The 19,808-nt window shown below is 39.2% G+C and overlaps 1 protein-coding gene across 1 annotated transcript; it reads right to left on the reverse strand.

The window, feature by feature from the left end:
* Positions 1–60: 60 nt before the first annotated feature.
* Positions 61–13,056, reverse strand: LOC119429221 (dopamine beta-hydroxylase-like; the record flags this gene model as incomplete). The annotated part of the gene is made up of 7 exons (XM_037696895.1): positions 12,688–13,056; positions 7,051–7,197; positions 6,136–6,393; positions 5,856–6,032; positions 1,959–2,061; positions 336–502; positions 61–204 (listed from the first exon to the last, which is right to left on the reverse strand). Coding segments are annotated over exons 1-7 (1,365 nt in total), but the record flags the coding sequence as incomplete, so codon positions are not given.
* Between the last annotated feature and the right edge of the window lie 6,752 nt (positions 13,057–19,808).

Here is a 19,808-nt window from a genome sequence, read left to right on the forward strand (position 1 = left end):
CACACACACACACACACTTTTTACATACAAATGTGCATCAGTGTTGCTCTGAGTCCTCACCTGGTAGTCTGTGCTGAAGTGCTGGTCTTCCTGCACCACCTCCAGTTCTTTGCCTCCCCTCACCAAAACTGTTCTGACTCCTCGGCCTGCCAGGTGGGTGTGCAGCTGGGATGCAAAAATATAGATCCCTCCTGGGGGCAAAGCCTGGAGACACAAGTAGACAAACAGAACATGAGACTTTCCAAGGAGAGTTTCTAAATTTTATGAAAAACGCACACGTTATTGACCAACACTTTTGTTTCAACTGAAAAATTAAGCAGATTTTTAACACCTACAGTCTTGGTACACTTAGATGTACAGTAGCCAGTGAGGTAGAATGTGTGTTGTTTTGGAGGGATCGCCATGACTGGAGTGTAAACGAGGCCCAGCTCCATGATTCCTGCATCGTAGCGCCGCAGGCTTGGGGTGTAATACAGCCGAATCCCTGATGAATCCCGTCGGCCTGCATGTGAAACACTCCTGCATCACTGCTCAACATATGGCAACATTACTCCTCACTCCAAAATCTCTAACACAGTAAATACAGAATAATCCTGCACTAACCATGCTAATGAAATTTTTTTTATTTTTTTTTTATGTGTGTTTTTCTCTACAGGAACTTATTTCTATGGTGCAATCCGAGGACAGAGGATAACAGAATTTATTTTTCCTAGTTACAATGATTATGTGATGATTTCTCTCCATCTGGTCCTGGCCAGTAGTGTGTTTGGACTTTTTTGTAATTTAGACAAGAAAATCTTAAAAGAGCTCGCCAAAGAAAAGCAAAAAAACATGAAAGTGTTGATAGTCTGAAAACAGTAGAGAACATTGAATAATATTATTTCAAGACAAAAAGTTCCTTTTTGTCTTGATGAGTTTAGTTGTGTGAACTATGTTTCAGCTTTTAGTTTCATTTTCGCTGCTTAGTTACCCATTTTTAAAATTTATCTTTTAAATAGCCTTTTTGGAACATTTAGCTTTTAGCCTGGCCTTTTCTTCTTTTAGCTTCTAGTTTACCTTTTGATACTTTTAGCTTAAATTTGACTGCTTTGGCTAACATTTTAGCTACATTTCACTTCCAAACTTTTGCTACTTATAGCTTCTAGTTAGCTTTTTTTATACTTAACATTAGCCTTTTTTAAACTATAAAGTTTTAGCTAAAGTTTTACTGCTTTTAGATGGTTGTTAGCTACTTTAGCCTTTAGCTAGTTTTAGTGCTACTGTTAGCTTCTAGCCAGGTCTTTGCTAATTTTGTTTCTAATTAATTTGCTTTCATACTTTTAGTTAGTCTTCTTGCTACAGTTAGCTTCAAATAGCTTTCTTTTCTACTTTCAGCTTGTATTGTTACTTTTAGTTAGCATTATGTTGTTTTTAACTTTCACATAGTGTATTGCTCCTTTTGGTTTTTAGCTTATGTTCTGCTCCTATTAGCTTGTAGTTAATGTTTTGCTACTTTTAGCTTGAGCAATTCTGTTTTAGCTTCTTCAACAAAATTCAGCAGTTATTTAGCATTCAGTGGGATTTTCTAGTTCATATTAGTTAAATTTTTATTTGCAAAATTAAGTCCAGCCACATGAAATCTGAATGTGAACCCTCTCTCTCTTGTCATCAGTTACATCAGCATTTCCCCATTAAATCTCAAAAAGTAGTTTGAAATCATTTAATGTAAATAAATAAATAAAAGTAAAATCCCTGACAATGTGACATCCTTAGGTGTTTTAATTTCAGAACAGAAAACAAGTACAAATCTCCAGAGATGTGCAAGTACTGTATAACGACATATTTGGGAAATTGATTTTTAGTTGATTGGAAGCAGCTGTGGCTTTAAAAGAGAGATAAATAAGTTTCTGCTGTTGGTGTTTTGAGGAGAGAAAATGTTTGATCTGGATGGTATTTGTTCACGCGTGAACCATTCATACCAGATATAAGGAGAGGGTTGTGATAATGGACTTCCAGACGAAGGAACCTTGAAGATCCAGGTCCCCCTATAGCCAGTCCAGCATCAGGGGGGTAGTAAAAAGCCTGCAAGTGCACACACATTCATGCAAACATGCAAAATTCATGAGGAAAAAGACACAGGATTCAGTTTAATATATGCACAATCGACAGTTTGCTGTCAGTTTTGGGGTAATATCAATTTTCTACAATTCACAGTGAAAGGAGACTTTCGTCTATAAATCAAACAACATGAGGTTTCAAAGAAAAAGAGGAAACACTTAAAAATGCAAATCCTTCTCAAACATGCAGATGTTCAATAACAGCAACCTTTCATATTCCCTTTTCAGTATTGTGTCAGAGCCATAGCTTTAATTCATATACATTTTAAAGCATTTCAGATGTGTATAATGCTTTTTTTTTTTTTTTGCCTTATGCCACACAACATAAAGCAACACTACAAGAAGGTGATGATCGGAGGCAAGAATAATTCCAACCTAAACAGCCTTCACAGCTCGCAGAAGGCATCCTGCTTGTTTTTGTTTAGCTGGCAGATAATCCAGTCGGAGAGAGGCCAGGCTTACTTGTGATACAGCAGGAAGCCGTGTGGAGAGATACGGTGACAGCTTCACCGCTCACTGGCCTCTTGCTTGTTTTGGCTCGCAGCCTCAGCCACCATTTTGTCACTCATTGGTCTATGAAGTACCTTTCTGAAGTTACAGCTTTTGGTGTTTCTATTTGATTTTAGAGCCAGAAAGATGGTAAAATAAAGAAGTTTTGCAAGAAACCATGTTAACATGTTAACTACAGCATTCACGTCACTCACAGAGCAGGCTACATATCTAGTGTAGCAGATCTTGAATTGTGAGCGAGTTTATTTTATTTTTTAAGGAATGCACATTGCTCAACTTCCATGCCAAAGTTTTAAAGGAAAATCTTTCATTATCTGTTAGCAATCAAAGTGATGGAGATGACTCTCTGTAGCTCAGTATCCGTTAAAACTGAACACGTTACAGTCATTTCTGTGGTTGCTAAGGTCGTTGTGGCAGCCATCTTAAATTGAAATGAGTGCAGAAACTCAGCTGCCGCTGATATAATTTTGTGGAATGATGTAAAGCTGCAGGAGAAAAACACATTTTCCTGCTTAAAATCTTATGATGGAGCAAATAAGAGTAATTTGGGAATATTTGAAAATGACTAACATATCAAAATATTGTCTGTCCAAAAGGCAAGAATAGAGATGGAAAACACGAGATCATGAAAACATTAAAACCTGCAGGTCAGTGAGTGATGTTGGAATGGGTGCGCTCGTTTTAAACCACAATCTTTTGGTTTTATTCACCATAGAGTTGCAGTTTTTGTCCACGTTCTTAACAAACTGGAGTCTAAATTGGATCGGTCTAGTTAACATTTAAATTAGTTTTCTGCAAGGTTTGCGCTACTTTAATTAGAAGACTTGAAACACTTGTTAAATTAAGGTAACAACATTGTAATTAGTGGAATTTGTTTCTGAGAGCAGAACTTCTAAATGTGTTTTATCCACTAAAGGTGTTGCAAAATATCAGCTGAAAATCCTAAAAAAAAAACCAATAGAAAAAGTAGATTAGGTGACCTTCAAGCAACCATTGTGCGTCTTGTATAGAACAACTTGTTCAGTATTTTCTCCGTGCAAATGTTTGCTTACATTTGTGAGTATACTTGTTTTTTTTTTATGTAAGCCTATTTATAAATATTTGTGTGCATCCCACGTACAGACTGTCTGTTAATAGACGTGCTGCGTGGTGGGATCATCTTTACAAATTTTAAAGCTTGCAGTTCCACGCTCGGTTTTACTTATGTGGGAGCTTTTGTTTATATCTCTTAATAAGTGCAAGGTCTGGAGCAAAATCAAGCTTCATGCCAGTGCTCTCTTTCAATTAGGTCCATGCTATTTTTATCAAAACACTTGACTCTTCCTGTTTGATCTGCTTCATCTTGTGATGTGGGGACTCTTTTTTTTTTCTGTTGCAAATGATTTGCATTTTGAGTAAAATGATTTGGCAACACTTCTCTGCTTGCTCTCGATGAGGACGGACGCATTGCCTCTTGCGCCTGCCCTCCCTCCTGCTTTGCTCTTTGTCCTGTGATTCATATTAGAGCCTCTCACTACACATCCTCCCAACTGTAAATTATGGATCTGGTCAGCTGGTCTCTCAACGCAATTGATAAAAATGTTCTCGCTGAGAAGACTGGGTACAGGAGAGCCCTCATGCCCTGAAGGGACACTTGCAGCCGAATATACTATGGATCATGGGGACAGTGGAAGCTGGTGTCTGTCTGTAGTGTCCATTGAGGATGTTGAAGACGCATACATAGTTGAATTTATTATAAGATTTCTGCTTTTTGGAGTCGGCGGTTACCTGGTTTATCGACAAATACGGAAAATATCGGCAGCTGTTCTGGGCTTGGTAAAGTTGCCTGGCTTGTATGAAGGAATGTACCGAGCGGTAGAGTTGTCATTTCTAACCCAGAGCCTGGCCCCGCCCGACCTGGATTCAGACCAGGCCGGGCCATAATAATGTGCTTAATATGTGGGCCGGGTCAGTGTCTGGCTTTTTATTGCGTCAGGAACATGTGCGGCTGACAATCCAATATATGCAAACATGGCTTGCCATACTGTACCTGCCACACATGGCCATTTGACCGTGCACTGACCAGCTGGTTGAAAGAGGTAAAAAGTTCAGTTAAGATTCAGATGGACTACTGCCAGCGATCCATCAGCCCAAATGGACGTTCATTCAGCTGCGGCACTCGGAGGACGCGCGCATCTGAGACCCAAACAGGTGAGATCACAAAATATCTGACATGTCAGAGCAGGGTCCAATGCAGGCAGAATCAGGGGAAGCATTTAATGCACTGACTGTTCTTCAACTCTGATCTTCTGCCCCCTCATCCGCACGCATCCGCCAACCGTTAATAACAGTCGGTGGTATAAACAGTCGAAGCTTAATTAAAAATGTTGGGGGGGGGGGTGTCTTGGTTCGGACCTGTAATTACTGTTAATTCGTTGGATTGGGTGAGGTTCAGAGATGACGGCTACGGGGTGGGAATTTCGGATTATTTGGACTCGAGTGCAACTCTACCGAGTGATAAGCTCTGATGCTGTATGAGCTGAGCAGTAAGCTGGACATGATTCCTGAGAATCGCTGACCACTTTGCGGCTCCTGGGACTCACTGGCGCAATCGACCTTGGTGAAGGCTACGAGCTTAGTCCGGCGGTTTGATCACAAAATTTGGCAGTTTGGAATTGCCACTGAGACGTACCAGCAGAACTATGAAGGCAGACATGGAAATCAAGCAGTCTGCCTGACCCAAAATAACTGTTATTTGAATTTGGCTTTCCCACCCGGTCTTGATTTGACCAACTATCTTGAACTTCTCCTGGTTGTTCATGTGAATGAGAAGCTCTTCCACCCCCTCCCCAACGCTCCCCTCCTGAGGACATCTGTGGATCTGTGTCAGAGTTGAGCCGGCTAATAGACACTGTGCCATCTTATTAGGACTATGGAATTTTCTGGCATTCCACGGACAACTCACTGCCCTCGTCGGCCTCCTCATGCATAAATGTATTATGATGTCATTATGTCTGCTGTTTATGTGTGAGTTCTTTTTCCCCCCCCCCCCAACTTTCACTGTGCCCAAGCCAAGACATGGTGCGAGATACATTTTTTTTTACCTCCCCTCCCCCTTATGTTTTCTCTTTTCCTTACTTTTGTCTGTGTAAAACAGGTTTCTCTTGTAAATGAGTCTCCGAGGCTCAATGTGATTAATCTATATAAATAAAGGTTGAATGAATTAACAAACATAAATCTGGGTTGCCATGAGATGGAAGGTTTTCATACCTCTGCACCCATAGCCCATGCAGCCAGCACGTGACGGCAGAAGTTGAGCTTCTTCGGCTTCATCTTGTCGTCACAGGAGCCACTGTACTCTGGCACGTCGCGCATCTCTGGTGAACATTCGAACACTTCGATGTGGTGCACGATGGCCTCGTTGCCTGCAGTTATCACAGACTCGTACTGACAGAAACAGAGAGAGAAAATGGTGGAAAACTCAAACGATTGAGAACCCCTGCTCTAGTCTACTTTCTAACCAGCAGATTGTCATCATTGATTCTTTTACCATGATGATGTGGTTCTTGGGGATATTTTCAGGCAGCTTGTGGATGAAGCACCAGTAGGTTGTTTCTTGGTTTGGTATGGTGATGTTTGGTGCCAAGACGTCTAAGGGCTGAACATCTGGAGGCAGAGTGGGTGATGGTGTGTCGGGGCGCAGCATCAATACTCTCTGCACCCCTGTGTGGATCCTGGACAGGTCCAGGTCTTCAAGAGAGGTGATTGGTTGATCCAGCAACCCGTAGATGATGTGCACGGTTCCTTCCTGATGGATCAGAAAAGAAAGAGGAATTTAATAACATTGTGCAAAAAGAAATGCTAGCAGAAGCATTTCAAAATAAAAACCTTTCAAAGTGAGAATTTTTGCACATATATATTTTTTTTTTAACAGCCAACAAAGATGATTGTTGGCGTTGTTGTAGTAACAGGTTTTAGTTGCTGCAACCCAGAGGTTATATTCAGTTTGATGGCCTCAGGAATCGATCTCTGCTATTTGCAGATGATGTGATCCTGTTGGTGGCATCATGCCGTGATCTCCAGCTGTCAATGGCGCAGCTTACAGCCGTGTGTGAAGCAGCTGAGATGAGGATCCGAGGTCATGGTCCTCAGTTGGCAATAGGTGGACTGTCCTCTTGGGGTTGGGCGTGAGGCTCTGCCTTAAGTGGAGAAGTTCAAGTACTTTGGGTTTTTGTCAATGAGATAGGGTGAGAAGTTCAGTTATCCAGGAGAGACTCAGAGGAAAACCGCTGCTCCTCCACATCACAAGAGGAGACCGTTGAGGTGGTTCGGGCACCTGGTAAGGATGTCCGCTGTAAAACACGCTGTCAATGATTTAGTATAAAAATATTGATCGTTTCTGGACAATTGTATTTGATTTATGACACAGAACTCAAACGCACCATGAAATAATAACTTTTCTCACCTCTATGAGGTAATCTTTGGGATCGCAGGTACTAAATGGTCTTTTGAAGAGCAGGTAAAACCCATCAGCTTTCTGTTTGGCCTCAATCAGCTCGTAGTCTTGTTGGCTGTCCAGCGAAACATGACCCTCGCTGTCACTCCACGCATCCTGAAGGAGACGGCACAAACGATAGCAATAGGAGACAGAAATTTACAGGGATTTCAAATATATTCCCTTCAATTCTGAATAAAGCTGATTATTTTTAAAAAAAATGTAGGCTTTGTAAAACCCCAGGTATTTTTTACTAAGTGCAGAGGGAGAAAAAAAGTCTCCATTGTCAGTTTTTAAACCCACACAACTCCAACTGCAGTGAGCTGTTTGACAGAGATTCATGATGCACGTTAGAGAGAGAATTAAGTAAAAACTGAGGCAGCTGGTGTTGTGAAACCTTCCAAACCTGGTGTACAAGATGTTCTTCTTCTCTGCCAGAAGGCTTTGTACCAGCTCGGCCTCGCCATCTCGGCTCTTTTTCACATCCCTACCTGTCCAGAATAACATCTAAAAGCTTTCTCTTTGTTTCCCATTTTAGTCTTGCATAACAGTACCACACAAACTGCACAGATTTGAAGCCATTGATTTTTCAACTACGTACAGTGTGTGCAAATCCAATAAAACATGTGGTCAATATTCTGTCCAATGTGTGTTAAGAAAAAAGCAGTCTTTGACTTGTAAGGCCTGCTGAGGGATAAAAACCTAACTCTTTTGAAAAATATCCACCTTAGCTCTATTGTTATGTAATACTTGAGCTTATAATATATTTGAGCTAGTAATACAAAAGTAGTTTCAAAAGATTTAACATGAATTTGAACTCTGTCCTTCAAATATAGAGGCCTAAAACAAGTTAATAGTTTTGAGTTGATGACTTCACAAAAGAGACGATATATGCTCATATAATTATGATTAATATTATTTTTGTCCATCTAAACTCAAATAAGTGAAATTATTTTGTGGTCAGAAATCAGAATCAGAATAAGCTTTATTATCAATTTATAGGGATACAATGAAATTATGTTCGTACAGTCATCCGAAAGATGGGCAGAGTTCACGTTGCTGCTGCTATAATAGTGCGGCCCCTTATTCTTTGTCAGAACACTTTTAGATAGAAAAAGGGGAAGAACTTTCAGGATATATAGTGGTATTACAAAAAAAGATCTCTTCACATTTTGTCCTATCAGGACTAGGGATGGGGCCGATCCGATCCAGTATCTGTATCGGCCTCCGATACCAGCATAATTTACGTATCGGATTTTCCGATCCACCTGCCGATATTTCCGATCCATGCATGTCTGTGGTTGCGCTGCAAGTTGGCTTCAAACTATGGAATGGATTTCCTGAATGGAGGCGTGTCTCGTGAACCCAGAGTAATAAGACCCGCCTCACATTCAGGAAATCCAGTTCATAGTTTGCAGCCAGCTACAACGTGAGTGCTGAGTTAGCAGCACTGTGGCTAACAGCTAACCAACTTTTCATCTAAACATGTCCGCTGTGTGGAAGTATTTTACACTAAAAACACCACAGAACAAGACAGCAACGTGCAATGTCTGCAGAGTCACAGCGCCACATTAAACCGCGGTAAAATTAGTTTTACGATGGACATTCGAGCTCCGTGGCTTCAGCGGGGCCCTGCTCTTTGCTCAACCCAAAACAAGCGACTCGACCCCGGTCAGCCGCGTCCAATCTGCCCCGCTCAGTCTGCCTGTCTCCGAGGAGGGACAAACTGAGCGCGGCTGCCCCAAATCAGGCTGCCTGCTTCGGATTGGACAAGAAGAAGACATCGCTGAAGCCACGAAGCTCAAATGTTTACAGAGAAGTTGCTAAACTTCATAATTAATGACCAACCACTATCAGTTGTAGGAAACGAAGGATTTCACAGCTTGATACTTGCAGCCAAGATATAGTTTACCCTCCAGGAGATATTTATCAGTACAACAGTAGACAATCATAAAAAAACATATGATTTGAAAATTATATTATAAACAAAAACAGCTACATTATAAAGTGATGTAAAATACTAAAAACAGGAACATGTCTGTTGGTTTATGCCATGAACTTAGCAGGTGTTTGAAGCCATTTAACATTTTATTTAATTCATTTATTCATTCATTTAAAAGAAACAAAATAAAAATAAAAAATCATCAAAAAGAAAACATTGAATGAAAAGAGTGCAGAAAGAAGAAAAAAAATTCTTCTATCTATCTGCCCCTTATTTAAAAAAAATATAAAATAACTTTAAACAATCACTTAATCACTTTAAAATCCACTTTAAAGCTAGGAATAAAAATAAACATGTTTGTGTTAGCAGAATTTAATTCTAACTTTAAAACTTATCCAACATTAATAAAACTTACCTCAAGTTGCCTTTTTGGACATGCATGCATATATTTGTACAAATTGTACTTGAGAGCAGATTATTACGGCCTCATATAAAATCAATGATGAGCATGATATCAGAACTGGATCGGTATCGGCTGATACTCAGACTTGGGTATTGGGATCGGATCGGAAGTAAAAAAAGTGGATTGGTGCATCCCTAATCAGGACACAATTTGAGGCATCAAAAACTCTACCTGCAAGTGCATTTATAAACATGATTACATATGCATTTGATGTCAAGACATTGAGATTTGTCCATGAACACTTTCAGACTGGCCACAGTCCTAAAGTGTTGCTCAGCCAGCAGTTCTGATAAGCCTGCACAGAAGTTCTCAGAGGGGGGGTTGCAATAGACGAAGCTTTGTCCCATGTCCTAGGAGAAATTTGATAGTCTGCTCGTATCCGAGGCCAAACAGGGGAGTCAGATTCAGATAAGCCACGATTGTTGATTTTCTTCAGGCAGACCGTTTTTACTTTGTCAGCCTAGAGTCCTGCTGGAAACTTTCCCGGTCCAAAATTGCCAGATTTATGGGTAATCCAATGTACTGATTCGTGGTATGAGCCTTCCTCAAGGTTGATCCCAACATGCTGGCGAGTCCTAGAAGTCGCAGGTGACCTGTGATTTTCACAAATTGCCTCCATCTTAAGGTTTAGCTCATAAATCAGCTGATTTTGAGTCCTCATACCACAAACCAAACCATCACACAGACTCAGAAGCTTTGTCATAGTCAAAACTGCTGCCGATGTTTTCTTCAAAAGTTGATTAAAAACAGCCCCGCCGATGCCAAAGAGCAGAAACCCTGCTATCATAAATCCAAATATATAAATGTCTTCAGCGTCCTCCTGAGACAGAATTGAGAGACACATCAGCTGCCAAACTCCCCACAGATCTTTCATGTACCCCGCAGCGTGATTCTCAGCCAGACAAGAGGGTTCTCCAGGACACTGTCATTTTGTTGAAAAGATTTTGTCGATTGCGTTGAAAGTCCAGCTCACCAGATCCATAATAATATTTTTTATTCAGAGGTGTGTACCAGGAGCTCCAGACACACAGAGAGCAAAAGCAGAAGAGGAGAACTGGGGAGGGAGAGTTCATCTTGAGCGAGAGCCAGAGCAGAAATCTGGTATTATTTTGCTGAAGAGGTGCTGTAGGGAAACGTAACGCTGATTTTAGGTTTTAATAGAAATCAAACTGTGATCTCTTGTCTATTTTTGACAATTGCAGTAATTTTTTGCTCTTTAGCTGCTGAGTTATCTAATAAGTTCACAAGATTTTCACGGACCATCTTTATATGTTGGGGCTGAGTGGACTTTTATAAGAAAACCCATTGTTTGCATCTAAAAAAAAAACAAACATTTTTAGCATTTAAAACCATCAAAATTACTGATCAAGAAACTATGAAATTAGCAAAAATTCATAGTAAAGTTGTTTTGCAAAAGCTCATTTTAAAATTGTCATTTGATGCACGTTGACTGTTTTATGTTTCATCATTTGTCTTTCAAAAATGGAAAATTTGTCTAACGCTAACAAACGAACAGCAGTTAAAGTCTCATGGCCTTTAATACAAAATGTCTATTCAACTGGGGCATATAAGAAGTGTGTGTGTGGAGGGGTAGGGGGTGTTTGTGTGTGTTTGTGTCTGACTGCAGCACAGCAGTGACCTTTTATCTGCTGGTAAATTTGTCCTCTTGAGGAAAGAAAAATGGACGACAGACAGAAGAACGCCAGACTGGAAGCGATCAATTTACCAGGAAAAGATTTCACATCAGTTTGTCGTACATGATGTGGCTCGTTTTTAACCTGAGATGGAGCTGTGGACTAATTTTCAGGAAAATGCTTCTTTTTTTTAATTGTTTGGAAAACAAACATTATATTAAAGCACAAGTCATTCTGAGGGTCACAGCTTACATTAGTAACAGAATTCTGAACTGTTGCGATGCTAAAATTCATTAAACTTGTTTGTCAGAATATGTAATTTTGTTTATAACTGGACAGTTGATGTGGCAGCCATCTTGTATTGAGTTAAGGTTTATTAAAATCAGTGCACCCCAATGGATAGATTTGAATAAACTCTCATAATCCTTCACCGCACATCTAAAACTCATTATTTGGTGTCAACCCAATTCAAGATGGCTGCCACATCAATCAACCGGATGACTCAACTCTTAATGATAATGAACTGTGGTAGTAGTTAGCAGTGATGCCCGACACATACTTTGAGCACTAATCAGCTGTGTTTAAAACTTTGGTAATGATGGGCATGCATTCAAGGAACGATGGTCTCTATTTAAAAAAAAAAAAAAAGGTTTTCATCTTTCAGGATTTAAAACTGAGGATCAAATTAGGTACATGGTTTTTTATCTAAGAATATTTAATTATTCGGAAATTGGGATTAAAACCTGCAAGTTTCTGATTAAGTAAAGCCATTCTAACTCAAAAATTGCAGCCGCCTGATAAAATTAACTCCAGCGTTTCTAGTTATTTGACTAAAAGTTGGTACATAAAGGAAGTAAGAGCCAAAAAAAAAAAAAAAAAAAAGATTTCATGATCGTCTTTTTATGGTGGTGGGCAATAATTAAAATAATCTCTGTATGGATGGGGTCCATTTTTATACTCTGCAACTGAAACAGTATAAGTAGAAAATGTTTTTCTAAAACTCCAAATAAAAGACATTCAATTATTTCTTCTGTAGGTTTTTCTCAAATATATCTAACTGGAATATAGAAATCGTGGATAGAAAACACAACTGTTGCAAAAAAAAAAAAAACTTTTTTGAGATAATTTCAGAGAGAAACCTTTTTAACGTCAGATTTCTTTTAAAGTCTTGTGTGTGGCAAACGGAAAATGATGCAATTTACTCAACTCAATTAGCGCAGGCTTTGCTTTGATATGCAAATATCTGCTAATGATTCCCAGTAGAGCCTCAGCTATTAGCGCAGTTTGACTGATTTCCAATTAGCAATCCCGATAAGCATCTTTCCTGACTCTGTGATCATGGAGCAAAAACCGTCCCTAGGCTGCTTGTGCCAAAATCCAACACTTCAACGATCACAGACAGACAAAATGTTGGGGACGCCCCACTCCTTTAAACGTTTAAAAAACTCCTTGAGCTTATATGATTTAGAAAAGCAGAATAAACAGTTTTACAGCTGCTGTTTAGAAAATTAGACGATATTCTCTCTTTCTTTTGGTCTTGAATGTTTTAGGACCTTAAGCTTGCCTACCCCAAAGTAGCTCTTTGTTCCCGAGTCCCACAGCACGACCAGGTCAGCGTTGGTCAGCTCCCCGCGGTCCGACATCCCCAGTACAACGCCATGCCTGAGCTCCGCAATCTTCAGCTGAATGTAAACCTCCTGATGGGCATAGCTGACGTTCCAGGCCAGCTGGAGCTCCCCGCGAGGGTCAAGGGGCATTCGGAAAGGCATAGGGAGAGGCGGCAGAGGGATGGAGGGACTGGATTTAAGGCTGGACACATCAACAGCATGGGAGGGCGCCTGGTACGAAGCCACCAAGATGACCGTCAGAGCAGCCAGGGCAGTGAAATACATGATGGTGATGTCCTGAAGGCGGAGGTCTTTCTTGAAGATCCTCATGGTGAAAGTTAGCAAAGATGCTGGAGTTGTTTTATTCTTTTTATCACGGCTTTGGTTCACCTTTAGGCCACCGTCGACTCCATTGTAGCGCTCAAGTGAAGGACTGTATTTCTATCCTGTCAGGCTCTCATTTTTTGGAAAAGTATGACCGTCCCGTTGGCATCATCACTACTTTATCTTGTGTAGAGTACTAATGGGTGTCGCCTCTTTCCTCTGTACAGCTGCTAAGTCTCTCCGACTCTCATCCACCTCTCCGGTTTTTAAAAGACTCCTCCCTTGTGAGTTGCCGGTTTTTATCCTGCCTAATGGTATTAAATTTGTTGTGGGAAAATTGGATTGTATTCTTTGAGCCCTGGGGGTCAGCAATGATTCAGCACATCTGCCAGATCCTAATTGATCCAAAACCAAGCCATGGACATTATCAACGACAATCTGCTATTTAACTTTATTACGGTGTCTTCTCCCTTTTGTTTGGGCAAATATGGTTTTTGTTTACATTTAAAATGCATGTTACACCTGTGTTGGGATTGTTTTTATTATTTAATAAAGATTTATGAGGCAGTGAGCATCAGGGAAGGTGTAAACAAGGCATTAAGGCTCTCCTTAAGCCAAGGCCTCAGGCAGCAGAAGACCTAATCAAACTGTCAATTACAAGTTTCAGAAGTCAAAGTGACCTGCTTTAAAAGGTTAGTAAAGTCCCGCTGGAAAAGTCTGTTTCTGTTTGATGAAAAACAAGTGAGCTGCTCTAAACAAATGGATCCGAGTGAATCACAAAATGTTCTTTGCTCCGTCTACACCACAATCAGGACCAGAAATCAAATTAAAATCATGTGAATTACAGTTTGTTGTAGTTCTATACACTGTGTGTACCAAGCTCTGAGGTTTTTGTTGAATCCAGGGTGCAGACAGACCCAGAGGAACTTGAGGGGTGAAAATAAAGCAAACTTTTTTTTTTTTTATTAATAAAAACTCTAAACAAAAGCTGACGAGGCAGCAAAACTTACAAAACCAATATTGTGTGACGACACGAAGGAAACAGCATGATGGCAGGAAAACACAATCCACGGACAAGGGAAAAAACAGAATGAGATTATTTAAAGACTAAGCTAACGAGCGGGAATGACAAACACCTGGGGAGGATAATCAGGAGCGGGTGAGAGTGGGAGGAGCGGGAGCTGGCAACAAGAGGAGAGAAACACTGGGGAAGCTGGAAACAGGAAAAACAGACCCGGAAAAATAAATAATAATAATCACAAGTAGACATAAACATCACAAAACACAGATTATGACAGTTTGTGCAGAAGATATTTATAAAATAAAGAGAGCAATATCTGAACAAATGAATCAAGCAATTATTAGTAATAATTATTATTTATTAATAATTCTTTCATTCATTCAACCTTTATTTAGACAGATAAATCACATTGAGCCTGAATAATAATAATTAATAATATATTACACAATAAAAGCGGACTTACCATAGTGTATCTACGTGCCGACAGATTTTGAATATCTTCAATCATTACCAGTTGTTCTCAAAAACTTCGGAAAATTATAAATTTCTGCAGGTTGCTGCTTTTACAGAAATAAAAACAGATTTTGGTTAGACTGAAACATATATATAAAAAATTTAAAAAAAAATAAAGAAATCAAGAAGCTAATAAAAGTAAAAAAAAATCTTTCACGACTTTTGAGTTTTTTTTGTTTTTTTAAGTTCTGTGGATTTTTCTAGAGTCACAGTTTTAGTGTTTAAAATAGAACTTGATGGTTATTTGCAAACAGCAGCAGCTAGCTGTAGCGCTTCCTGTGCAGCTTGGCGCACTTCCTACAAAAATATTGTAACTAGTGTGAGAATAATGTAGGAAATCTAACAGAAATGTAAAGGTGTAAAAAATTCAGGTCTCTCTTGGAAATGAGTCCCCGAGGCTCAATGGGACTAACTTTTATAAATAAAGGTTGAATGAATGAGAAAAAAAGGTGTAAAAAAAATGAATCACCATGAAATTTATGAAGTCGTTTAAATTAGGTAGTAAATTACTTGAGTTTTGGATAATCCATTACTTTATCTGTCCAAAAATTATCTCTATTTATCCAAACTGAGACCGTTCAAAAAGCTATCTGCAACAGGTAAGATACTAATAGATCATAATTTTCTACAGACTCCCATTTAAAAAAATCCAAACTAACACTTTAATGGAGGATTTGAGTGATGGGTTTGATCAGAGATCATGTCTGACAAGGTTGAGTCAGGTTCTTCATTGTTGAAATGTTTCATCTGTTGCACAAAAGACATTCAGAAGTGAAGTCTTGTGGACTTTGAAAAAGTCTTTTGGATAAAACATGAATCATTTCAACAAAGAATCCGTCCAAAGGACCTAACTCAACCTCGTCAGATTTACCTGGATTATTGAGCATGCATCTGAACATTTGTCTCGTTCTTTAAGGTTCATCCCCTCAATAAGTCTCCTGTAAAGATGCTATCCAGAAATGCATTGAATTCTGTTATAAAATAATTAACTTCTTACCACTTTTCCCAGTGGGATAATACAATTTCTGATTTTCAGTTGAATAATGCTTATTTTGCTGCTTAAATGTTGGTCATGTAGGTTATTTAACTTTGATTATCCAGTCTTTTCTCATCTTTTCTGTTAAAATAATTCAATATATGTCATGTTTTCACTAAAAAAACTGAAAGAAGCTGTGCATCAGAATTGTGGCAGTGTGACTGCCAACTCTGTATGTAATGGATGTAAGTATTTACAAGATCTCAAACCACTGAGGTTTTTCTTCCCGGAGAGGATCATACAGAGAGGGAGAGAAAGCTTTGGATCACAGCAGACAACAGGCCGGAGAACAGAAAGGCTGGCATTGTGTCGGTTAATGTAATAAAGACTCCCAGTCCCTGAGGCACAGACAGAGATCTGTGTGTTCTGTCTCCAGCTCTCACGTGAGCCTCACCGATTATCTCCCTACGTGCCTTTCAACGAGTGTTTGCCGCTTATCTTTTCCACACAACCACAGTTTTGCCTCGGTTTGTTTTTGTCCCATCGCACGTCTCTCCACCGAGGCTTCCTGCCTTCTCATCATCCCCTACGTGCACGCTTGTCTTTTCTGCCGTCACTACTGATGTGTCAGCACACACAAGAGCCGAGATGCTGTAAAGTCAGCTGTGATTTGGAGAGCGAGATGGTGGGGGATGGGTAGGGGATGGAGGACAGACAGGTTTAGGGGAAATAAAGCTCAGTGCAGGAACTCTTTACAATTTAAAAAAAATAAAAAAATGTATTTTCCAGTTTTATCATTTAAGACTTTTGTGTTTTTTTTGGGGGGGGGGGGGGGGGGTTCTTTGAAGGTAGAGTGGACCAACCTCTCCAATTGTGTTGACCCTGTGTGGTACAGAAAGAGAAAGGGAGCATAAAAGCATATTTAAAAAAAAAGCATTAAAGCAGTATTCACTTTTCATGACCAACCCAACCTTCTCATTCTCTGCTAATATAAATATTTCAACACCGCAGACTCTCAAAGTGCACTAATATCCACTTCTGTGAGTTTAAATAATGGATGCAATAAAAAAAAAAAAACTCACACAGCTAGCTGCCCTTAGCGTTGCCTCAAACTGCCCCTCGTCTGATCAGAGCGCGAGAGTCGAGCAGATGTAGGCTGGGTTGGATAATTAGAGGAGAAGACGAGTAAAGATTTACAAGAGAGAGAGGTGGAGAAGAAGGGGTGAAACAATTTGTACTGAGAAGATGAAAGAGCAAGTGAGGAAATGGTCGTTGACGTCCACTCCTTATACTTTGTCCTGCTGAATGTCTGGACGTGTCTCTGGGACAGTTGTGTCCATCATCTTAATGGAGCTCGATGAAGGTCTTGTTCTAGACAAAAAGGGTCAAATTGTTCTAATTATTTGGCTAAACCTTGGACAGATGACAAGTTTAATGTTTTTTTTTTGTTTTGTTTTGTTTTGTAAATTATGAGCATGGGTTTGACTTTCCAAAGCGTACATCTTTGATGATTGATCCTTGTTAGATTGAAGCTTAAAGCAAAAGTTCAAACATTTCAAAGTGGAATTCAATGGGAATATTAACCCTAAGAAAATCTCATGGGGAAAAATAATCCAGTTTAATTTTTATCACTTTTATTTATTTAAATCGATTTGGTGACGTTAATAAACATCATTGTTCCTGATAAAACCTAAAAATCCTTCTGATTTCTTTTTATTCTGTCTGGATTATAGCAGCACGGTGGTGCAGTTGGGATAGCAGATGCCTCAGTGAAGGTCGCAAGATCGAATCCCAGCCAGGTTCCATTCTGAGTGGAGTTTGCATGTTCTCTCCATGCAATTGTGGGTTTTCTCTGGATTTTCTCCCACTGACCAAAAACATGCATGTTAGGCTGATTGGTAACTAAATTGTCCCTGATGTGAGTGAGAGAGTGAATGGTTGTCTCTGTGTCCCTGTGATGGACTTGAGACCTGCCCAGGATGTCCCCCGCCTTTTGCACAGTGGCTGCTGAATATGGGCACCAGTGACCCCATGACCCAGAAAGGAATAAGCGGGTAAAGATAATGGATGGATGGAAAATAATTTTCTGATCCTGTAATCATCATATAAAATAATGTTATTTGTATTTTTTTTTCCTATATTTCTACACTTTACTTGGTGATGCTTTGCTTTTTATGCTTGGGAGCCTCTGTAAAAATTTACCAGGACGGACTTCAACATCTTTCCCAGCTGGACATTGCTGTCAAGTCCTGCCTCTCATCCCTTCAGATAAAAATGTTTTAGGGTGGATGATAAGACCAAAAACACACGTGCATGTTGCATAAGTAAACATTTGGTACAAAATAATAATAATAATAATTGAAACAGCAACAGCTGACTCCTATTGACTTGACTGAAACCAGGACGTCTGTATCGGATGCATCATGCTCCAGCAGCTGGTGGTATATCCAGATCAGTGAAAACAAAAAATTAAGCAGAAACTAATGTTTTGCACAGTACTGTTCAGAAAATATATAACTTGCAATAACAATCAAAATTAAAAATGGGTAAAATCAAGAAGAACAAGGCCTCATTGTCAGCTACTGGATCTGGAGGGTCCTGCAGGATGGAGGGTCTTCCCAAAACCTCTGGACTGGAGTTTTTTTTTTGTTTTTTTTTAGTTAAATAATCTTTTGGGGTGTGCTAATTATATAATATGTATTTTTTTTAGTTTTACTCCAAAATTTCCATGAATATTTTGTTGACATGGGGAAAAAAAAACAATAATGTGGAGGGTTTTTTTTTTAGTTTAAAGGCCTTTAAAAACATTTTTTTAATGTAAAAAAACTATATATTTTTATTTCAGGTTGAGATAGCTATTTTTAAAAGACAAGTTTATTGAGGAAAAATATACTTTTAAAAAGTTGTATTTATAAGCATTTACGTAAGGTGATCGATATATGGAACATGAACTGTCATGGACCTTAAGAACAATTAATATCTTACCTGCTGTAGGCAGCTCTTTCAGAAAGATGTGGTCCTTGCACTGCAATATGGGCCAATTGGACCAATATACCTATTTCTATTTGTAATATAAAATAGACAGCTCTAAAAGTTTAATAAAATAGCAATCATATTAGGGTTTTGTATCTGCCGGTGGGAATATAATACATATTAATACACTCCCAATAATCCAATTCAATAAAAATATATCGGCAGCCATATGATGTGATATGATCCAGCTTTTCAATGCATTTTGATTTAACACACTCACATTCAATGCTCTATAAGACAGCAAAACAATGAACTGGTTCTAATTTAGTTATGGAGTCTAATTATTCACTAACTAATAAACGGGTCTTGTTTTAAAATTGTCAAAGACTTTCATAAAACACTCTTTTAGTAACTCAGCAGTAAGCTGCAAAAATTATTTTCTACGTTCAAAATAATAGAAAATAAGCAAAGTCCCGTTTTCCTGGAAAATTAGTTGATTAACATTAAGCACATTTAAAGAGTTTGTTGTTGTTGTTGTTTACTCTGGAACAGCTGCAGTTCTCCTCCTTAACTCTAGGTGTTGCTACAGAGAAAACTGTCCCACCCAACAGCAGTCAACTTTTCATTCACCCATCATTTTTCATATTGTGGAGCACATGCAAAGAAACAAACCTGCTACTGTTTAATTAATAAACAAATCTGGTTTTATGTTTATATGGACAATCTACAACTGTGCATCTAAATATAATCCCAAAACTGCATTGTGCACATGCACGTCCATGACTTGGTGCAGCTTGGTTAATCCTCACATTCCCAGCTCACATACATTTTTAGAGACTGGAGATGTTTTTAAAACCACCAGAATTTCTTTGGACACGTTCCTTTGCAGAAATATGGTGAGTCTGTTTGAAAACAGGCTGCTCCACACAGAGAGCTGTGGTAGCTCGGTGGTCTGTGGTTGCATCAGGAAGAGCATCCAGAGTTAGTTCACTGTGGGGACCCCTGAGGAAGGGAGCAGCCGAAAGAAGAATATATATTTTATTAACAGAATGAGGAGTCTGAATGGCTTTAAAGCACTCTTGTAATCTGAATTTATGACCAAACACACACGCATTTTAAATCTTGACTGTGTCCTAATGCTCCATGTCCCTTTTTTTTTCTCACTTTAGATTTAAAGCGCATCTCTTTTCTCTTTATTTATTAAAATGTTTGTCTCCAAACGACGTCATTCTGCAAGAATCGGTGATTAATCGCTCTAAAAGCGGACCCGTCGCT

This window comes from Nematolebias whitei, unplaced genomic scaffold (assembly GCF_014905685.2).
Source record: "Nematolebias whitei isolate Nwh7 unplaced genomic scaffold, NemWhi1 Nwh_scaf_130, whole genome shotgun sequence".
Lineage (NCBI taxonomy): Eukaryota > Metazoa > Chordata > Actinopteri > Cyprinodontiformes > Rivulidae > Nematolebias > Nematolebias whitei.